Genomic DNA, 8,285 nt, shown 5'->3' with positions numbered 1-8,285 from the left:
CACTAAGAACCCTCCCACTAGTGCTGAAAGCTGATTCTGATGCAATTGTACTAACAAGGATTGCAAATATATCTCGTGATACCTTCTCAATGTGGGATAACGTGTACTAGCCACCTTCTACCAATCAAGAATCTTAAAGTTTTCTATACCAATTGGAACCAACTCATCCTCCAAATACCTATCTATCTCAGATTTGAACCTCATTGTTGTTGGCCTTCTACTAGCGACACACACACTGGTGGAAAGTACACATGAATTGACAAGTGCATGAGTTGATGGCTTTGTATTATCTTCATCCTCTTCTATTTCATACTCCTTCATCAACTCACATAGAGACTATGTAACCTTGTCAATTTTCTATACACATGCCTCACTCGGTTCACCAGTAAGAGTTTCAATGAATCCAAACAGAAAGTCAGTCTTAAACCTAGGATCAAGAATGGTGGCCAATCCTATCGGTCCTAGAATTTCCTTCCAATACTTATCAAACTTCACAACCATATCAGATGACATTTTTTCTGTTATGGGATTACCACATGCAGCCCACTGTCTAATCTGCTCTTTGGCCTCACAAATTTTAAGAAGTTGAACATTGGCAGTCACATAATTTGTTCCAGGAAATACTTCAGTGATATCATTAAACAACTTGAGCCTATCAAGCACCTCTGTAGCAAAGGTCCATTCTTGCTCACTAGGAGCAAAATCAAATAGCTTCTCAACCCTTCTTGCACGATCAAAAATAGCCTTGTAAGGTAATGCAATACTAAGCATTTTGTATGTGGAATTCCACCTAGTTTTGCAATCGAGACCTAGCTTATGGTTAACTTTGACTTTGACAAGCTTCGCAATTTCTTCAAACTTCTCTACTCTTTTAGGTGTGGCTATCCAAAATGCAACACTTCCACGGATGGATGCAATTGAACTCTTAATAACCTCTAAACCATCCTTAACAATCAAGTTAAGAATGTGGGTAGCACAACGCATATGCAACAAGCTCCCCTCTAACATCAACTTCGATTTCCCAATCTTGTTGATTAGATCAGGAATTACCTTGTCATTGGTTCTACAATTATCAAGAGTTAGAGTTGAGATCCTCTCATCAATATTCCATCCCACCAATGCTTCATAAAGCTCTGCACAAAAAACTTTAGCTGTGTGTGGAGCAGGCACATATATGAACCTACACATATGCAGTAAAAGACGGCAAGATACAATTCAGTTATGCAGTAAAAGGCAACAAGAAACAATTCAATAAAAGGCAGCAAGAACAAGTACCTCATGATAATGTTTATAAGTGTCCATGAATCATCTTTGAAATGGGCTGTAATAGCCATGTACCCCCTTTTTTGATTATCAGATGTCCACAAATCTGTAGTAATAGCTACTCTTGACTTTGTTCCATACATGTAAGCTATGGCCTTTTTCTGTTCTTCCTTGTATGCATCCATAAATATTTTCCCTCCTTCCTGTGAATTTAACCTTAAAGATGACTGTGCAAGTGTTTTGTTTTGTCCCATCAGCTTGATCCTTCTTAGTGTGCATATTTTCAAATGGTCATGGAGATGTTTTGTCCCATTAATGCTCTTCCCACCAAGTTTCTTGTGGCAATGTAAACATTGAGCCTTGACATCATCACTGACTTTGACTTTTTTGAAATCTTTCCAAACAACAGAAGTAAGCTTGCTCTTAGTGGCAAAGTCCACATCCTCTAGCTGAGGCTCATCATCATCAATTTGTATCGGCTCTGAATCATTAATAAACTCTTGTTGTGGTTGTGATGGTGTTTCTTGCTGGCTGCCACTAAATCTGAGTTGAGAAATAAATATATATTAACATAACTACACACACGACCATATAAAACATACAAATATGCAATATACATGTACATCCATCTTTTGCATATAAATACATAATATATTCAACATATACATGTGCAACCATAAAATTAAGAGAACTGTAATAACAAGAACAAATAAGAGGTTAGTGTGCTTGAAATCGAACCGCAATGGTTTTAATAGCTGCTTGCCAGCCAAGGTTGATGCATCTTGATCTGGAGTAATTGGAGCAGAAGGAGGCCCTTGAATAGCAAGACGACTTCTTTTCTTGGCGATGGTCTTTTTCGAACGTGGTTGTGGGGGCGCAGCACACAACACTGCAATGATTTTGGTAGTGGTTCCGATAGCGGTTTCTGCACTAGCGCATGACGCGACACAGGTTCCAACAATAATTATGGGAGTAGCAGATGGGGTTGCAGATGTAACATCACTGGTAGCATGTGGTGGCTGATTCTTGTCTGAGGCGTCCCTTCGTGAGGACCGTCAGATTGGGTTAGCTTAGTCACTCAACAATGAAGATATGGTCCATGGAAGACCACAAACAAACACAAGGACTAGAGTATACATTTAGATCCATAGTAAATATGGAGAGGGATTAGACAATGATTTATGTTCTTAGTTCTCACTGCCTGAGCTCTGGGTAGTGAGGGTGAAGTCATCTCTAGTGCCGACAGTCTCAAACAATCAAACCTAGAGATCTAGTGACTGGCGAGAGACCTACGATGGCGAGGGGATGTGCAGTGTGCTGCACGCGTGCATGGCCTGGAGCGGACGAGCGGTGCAGCCCTGCACGGCTGCACCCAACATGTGCATGCCTGCTGCTGGACTGCTGGAGAGCCGAGAGCTGGTCTACTACCTTGTCCGTCCGCAGGCCCGCTCGACGTCTCGAGGGAGAATGGGATATTGGGATTTGGGATTTTGGGAGGACGAAGTGACGAACAAGAAAGCAGCAAGTCGGCGACGATGACAAAATAAAAGAAGCTAGGGTTTCTCACTTGCTCGTCACTTTATATATGTCGGTCACTGGGCCTTAATTCCATAGACCGAATTCTTTGTTGTCTGCTTATACGGGCCCCGTGGGGATCGGGGACGGACCGAATTCCATACCCGTCCCCGCCAGACCCGACGGGGACAATTCTTCCCCCATTTAATTCCTCATGGAGAGTAAAATGTAACCATCCCGGTTTCCTAATGGATGAATTCTCCGTGGGGAATCGGGGAACGGGGCCCATTGCCATCTCAAGTTGCACCATAGCGTCCATACATTATTTAATCGATGTTTTTGAGAATATCAATATGTAGACGATGTTTTACTCTAGTTCTATAATGATCTTTGAAAGTCGGCACGAGTTGCACAATTTTTCCATTTAATTAATTTTATCACCATTATAGATGTTAATATGATTTTCAATTAATAACTCAATATGTGTGAGATGTGTCGATTTTGATAGCCGTTGCTCGCTGAGTTTACGCCTTTAATTGTTCACAGTTGCTTAATTGTTTTAGTCAAACGTGGTGGATTTGGGACTACGTTACCACCAAAATAAAATGTTCATGTTTTAAGAATTCAGATCGCAAGATGGCACTTGTCTAAGTTAAAGTAATTAATATCAAATTTGGCTTACATGTGCTAGCTGAGATATTCTAATTATTATGGTGTTCCTTATGAAATAGATGTTTAATTAGTTTATGTATATTTGCCGATGTTTCTGCTATGCTTGGGACATGTAATCTATGTGTTCTTCCTACGTTATCAAATATAATGCCACGCAAATTTTCTACTCTCAGGTATAGGGGTTTACACTGCACTTCTATCCTTCCCGTCTATTTTTTTCCTGAAAATGTTCTTCTGGTATATCAGCCTGTACATCAGCTCATCTGCAAAATCTATTCCTTTGGAAATATTAGACCAGAAACGAGACAGCACCAGCAAACTCTGGCTATCCTTTCTAGCTAGTGGAAGAGATTGGTCAAAGGCAGGCCGAAGTTCTGGTACACCCGAATCTCACCGCCACGGCTCGCGGTCACCAAGACCATACCCCACGCGTTGCCGCCCTCAGCGCCGCCGTGCCACCGAGCGGACGACTGTGACTCACGACGGGACAGCTCCGGCTGCAACAACTGCCCCCCATGGTACGCCATCGTCCCGGACATGGTCCCCCGCGGTACGCAGCCAGCGCCAACGACGTCGTCGTCGCGGCGCGACGAGGTCTGTCTCCTGGGCGTGTCGCTGTTGCCGTTGCCGTTGACGCGCCGGGACGCGTCGCACGGGATGCACGGCGAACCGGGCCACGGCACGGCCACAGACACGTCTCGGCAGAAGAAGTACTCGTAGGACCGGCTGGTGAGCCACGTCTTGGCCCTGACGCTGATGCTGGCACCGCCCGTGCCGCCGACGCTGCCGGGGACGCGGCGCCACACGTAGACGTTGGAGTCCTCGCTGGCGCACACGACGTAGCGGCCGTCGGCGGTGTAGGACGCCGAGATCTGGCTGCTGGTGTTCTTGAAGCCTGGCAGGAAGAAACACGGGTTCCCTTTTGGGTTGCGGAGTTTGTGCATGGAGTTCTTGATGCGTCGAAGGGAAGGCTGGGTCGTGCGATTGCCGCCATTCGTGCGTACCTTTGAATTTCTGGAGGACGCTGATGCCGTTGAACACCCTTATCTGCGAGTCCGCCGATGTAACCAAGATCTCTGACGGGTTCCCCGGCGCAAACTACACAAGCAATGCTACTTTTTATATATACATAATGGAATGGAACTACAGATGAGCAGGTGGAATCAATCAAGTCACTGTGACTGTGATGAACATACATGGAATCCGGTGATCTTCTTGGCCTGGGACCTGCGTTTCTTCGTTATGCTCATGTCGATTTGTGCCTCCTGGTTAAGCTTACAATCTGACATGGAAACGATAGTTACTTGTCAGCAGTTGAGCGCAGTACTGAGTGAATGAGAATTCTGCACGCACCTGTTGTCTTGTAGAATCGGCAGCTCCCCCTGTGCGAACCAATAATCGCAGCCTTGAAAAGGCGATAACTATCAGCTTATATCAGTGACTGACAACTAAAATCTGATATGAACATTTTGGAATTTGAATTCCTAGTTTGGTGCACCTGGCCGTCTGGGGTGTAGCACGCCGCGGTGACCATGTCGTTGAGGTCGCTCCAGTCGACGACCTGCCGGTCTGGTACGCTCCAGATGCGCACCTTGCAGTCCAGCGAGCCGCTGATGAAGTAGCCATCGTCCGCTGGATTGAACTGCACGCAGGTAACTGCGGCGTTCATGGCGCGCACCAGTCATGATCAGACGCAACCTGCGTAGCAGCAGCTAGCTGCACAAATGCAGGCTAAGCAAACTCACCGTAGTCACTGTGCGGGAACACCCTCAGGCACGTCTTCGTGTCCACGTTCCAGAGCCGCACCGTGTGGTCCATGGATGACGACAGCAGCTGCTGCAACCAACAATGGCGCCCACGGCACGTCAGGCCCTCTGTTCGCTGAGCAGCAGCAGTTGCGTCGACAATGGCAAGCAAGAGTGACTGGAACGGCCTGCGAACCTGGGACTTGGACCACGACAGATCGAGCACGTCATCCTGGTGGCCCTCCAAAGCGCACGACGGCTGCTCGGCGAGCGCGAAAACGGACTCCGGCACGATGACGTGCTCCGGGAGCGCGTCCTTGCTGCTCCTCCCCCTCCTCACCTTCCTGGACAGCTGCGCTGCCAGCCAGGGCGCTGCCACCGACCTGCCGCCGTCGGTGGATGCAGGCGGCGGCTGCGGAGGCAGGGAGGTGGACATCTCCATCTCATGCGCCACGGCGGACGAGGAGGCGTCCACGTCCAGAACCTCCCAGACGCGCACCACGCTGTCCTCTCCGCCGCTGGCGAGGAACCGGCCGTCGGGGCTGAACTTGATGCTCCATATCGAGCCCTCGTGCGCGCGCACCTCCTGCCGCATGTACAGCCCGGTCAGCTCCCTGCTGGACTTGCCGTAGTGGTGCACCTTGAGCCGCTCGGGGCCCGTGGCGGCCGACGACATGGCAGCGGTGGTCGAAGCCGACTTGGACATGGTCACCGAAGGCGTCCGGGCCGATCTGCTGCCGCCGCCGCCGTCCTTGTCGTTTCTGAGCCCGGCAGCAGACGCGACGAGCTTGATGTTCCTCAGCCACCGTGTTCTTCTCTTCTCAGCCGGTTTTTCGTCGCCCTTGGCCGTTCCAGCCCCCGGCACCGGCTGGCTCTGGCTGCGGCGCACGGGCTGCGTCACGAGCGGAGCGTGGCTGATGAACTGCTCGAGCTCGTCTTTGTTCAGCGGAGCACTGCGCTGAGCACTGTTCAATTGGCTGTTCGCCTGGAATTCCCTGTCGTTGTTCGGGTTCCTGAACCCACCACCACCCGTGTCACCGGCAGTGGTTTTGCTAGTTCCTCCGTCCTTTGACGGCGCTGATGATAACGGACACCGGGCAGCCGCGCTGAGTGCCTTGTGGGCTGGCGATCCTTGCAGAGAGTGCGGCAGCGAGCACACGCGGCGGAACGGTTGCATCTTCCTTACGCCGCCTCCGCGGACGACGAGACGGCTGTCGGAGCATGACCGGGTCAAGACGGCGTCGTTAGGGTGGTGTTCCGCGAACTCGGGAAGTGCCGCGGCCACGGCCGGCGCGGCCCTCGTTGTGCTCGGCGCTTCGGCCGCGGGTAGCTGCTGCTGTCTCCGGGGTACGTAGCGAGGGATGTCAGGCGGAAGCCTCGCCCTCGCGTTCCGGCTGCGGAGGAGGTCCTTGCTGCTCGTGAGGCCCATCCCCTGGAGCAGCCGGCGGCGGCGCTCGTGGATGGACACGGGCTCCGGCGCCATCCACGTAACGTAGTCATACCTGGATGTGTCCTCTTGCTCCTCCTCCACGTCCAGGTCCAGCTCCGCCTGCTCCTCGAGGAGGCGATCACCATCGGCGGTTGCAAAGGAGACGCGGACGTCATCACCGTCACCATCCTCGTCGGAGGGAAATTCGACCCTAGCGTCCTCCAAATGCACCGGATCGGGGGGTTGCTCCTGATCAAGGCACTGAAAGAATATTGGCTCCTGGCCACCACCATGCACTTCGTCTTTCTCGGAATCGGCTTCGGCCACGCGTCTGATCGTGCCATGGACATGGTCCTTGTCGTCATGGCTGTTTACAACGCCGGCAACCTCCCCGTCGGTCCCTTGGCTCATGATTCGTGACGCTTCTTGCATGGTGGTGGCCAAAGGCCGAAAGCGAAATGAGTGGCCCACCGGTGAGCTCTCCACGGTCGCACCCTTGCTCTCATGTGTGTTTACTAAACTTAGATGGATGATTTGTAAGTTCCAACAAGGAAATGCATTTTTAACAGGCATTTAGCTATTAACATAGTGAATATTGTATGCTGTGATACGTAACATTTTCTTTATCCTTCAGATTATACATATGCAAATATATGTTCTAACCAAACAATACCATCTAAGGGTTTGTTCGATTATTTCCAATGCATATGAATTGAAAGGGATTGGCATAGATTGAGAGAGATTTTGATTTAATAGGGATTGAAACTAACACAATTCCCTTCAATATATTTGGATTGGAGTTGAAACAAACATAACCTAAATAAGTGATCATATTCCTCACCGTCTCCCTCACATGCACACTTATACTACATTGAAAGAGAGAGTATGTGTAAATTTGCATAACCTTTCACCTCATGTGCATTTTATTTGTTGCGAATGGATAACCTGTTAGAGACATATATTGCACCACTATGTCGTGTCTGAGGTATGTTTGTATTTGATGGCCTTTTGCGTGGGCTATTGAAGAGCCTAAGTTGGTGTTTTTTGTGGGTTGAAGCCAACAGTAGTAGTGACCTCGATTTAGAGGAACAAGTAAAGATTGCTTCAAACTTAATTATCACTATATAATAAAATTACTGTTTTAACCATAGATTTCAGGGCAAGATTGGAGTTGGAACTTGCCAACACGTGGTCAAGCTAATCCAAACATTGAGAGAGCGGGGATGATTTGATGCTTGTCAACACATTGTATTAGAGCAACATTGTTTTTTAGTCTCTCGCAATAGGGTACTGTGTGTGGGTATTTATAAGTAACCAGGGGACGGTCTCACCTTGGCAAATACAATTATGCCCCCAGTTATTTACGTTATCCCTGAAATATTCCCCTATCAAGGGTTATTACAGGTCATTATAGTGTGATTAGGTACAACACGGACAGACACACCATTAACTCTACCTACAAAGTGGCTTACAAGTGGGACCAGGTGGCTCAGGGCGGTTTTACATGGACCCGCCGCTTCAACAACGCGAGGGTAGCGACAGAAGCCTCTGTGCTCCATGCACCAGGTCTTCGACAGTCGGTGAGGCCTTCGCCATTCCTACCTCCGGCGGGAACCGACAAAGCCTTCGCCTGCTTTGAGCGCTCCCTCCGTCTTAGGGCC

The 8,285-nt window shown here is 49.2% G+C and overlaps 1 protein-coding gene across 2 annotated transcripts; it reads right to left on the bottom strand.

Moving 5' to 3' along the window:
• Positions 1 to 3,590: 3,590 nt before the first annotated feature.
• Positions 3,591 to 7,091, bottom strand: LOC103654584 (uncharacterized). 2 transcript variants are annotated; one of them, XM_008681426.2, is made up of 7 exons: positions 5,392 to 7,087; positions 5,196 to 5,286; positions 4,949 to 5,106; positions 4,804 to 4,855; positions 4,647 to 4,732; positions 4,455 to 4,548; positions 3,591 to 4,369 (listed from the first exon to the last, which is right to left on the bottom strand). In XM_008681426.2, exons 1-7 carry the CDS (start codon positions 7,054 to 7,056, stop codon positions 3,789 to 3,791), a joined length of 2,727 nt encoding a protein of 908 aa, XP_008679648.1. In that variant the 5' UTR covers positions 7,057 to 7,087; the 3' UTR covers positions 3,591 to 3,788. The 2 variants fall into 2 exon arrangements, with proteins under 2 accessions (XP_008679648.1, XP_008679649.1); XM_008681427.4 differs by having other exon boundaries at positions 3,599 to 4,345; positions 5,392 to 7,091.
• Between the last annotated feature and the right edge of the window lie 1,194 nt (positions 7,092 to 8,285).

This window comes from Zea mays, chromosome 4 (assembly GCF_902167145.1).
Source record: "Zea mays cultivar B73 chromosome 4, Zm-B73-REFERENCE-NAM-5.0, whole genome shotgun sequence".
Lineage (NCBI taxonomy): Eukaryota > Viridiplantae > Streptophyta > Magnoliopsida > Poales > Poaceae > Zea > Zea mays.
The sequence above is the reverse complement of the archived record's forward strand: the minus strand, read 5'-3'. Positions and strand labels throughout refer to the sequence as shown.

Excerpts from the sequence above, each read along its gene's own strand:
- LOC103654584 (XM_008681426.2), bottom strand. The coding sequence starts at position 7,056 with ATGCAAGAAGCGTCACGAATCATGAGCCAAGGGACCGACGGGGAGGTT. Across the intron at positions 4,733-4,803 it reads CCGATTCTACAAGACAACAG|ATTGTAAGCTTAACCAGGAG; the intron begins GTGCGTGCAGAA and ends TTTCCATGTCAG. Across the intron at positions 4,549-4,646 it reads AGAAGATCACCGGATTCCAT|TTTGCGCCGGGGAACCCGTC; the intron begins GTATGTTCATCA and ends TTGCTTGTGTAG.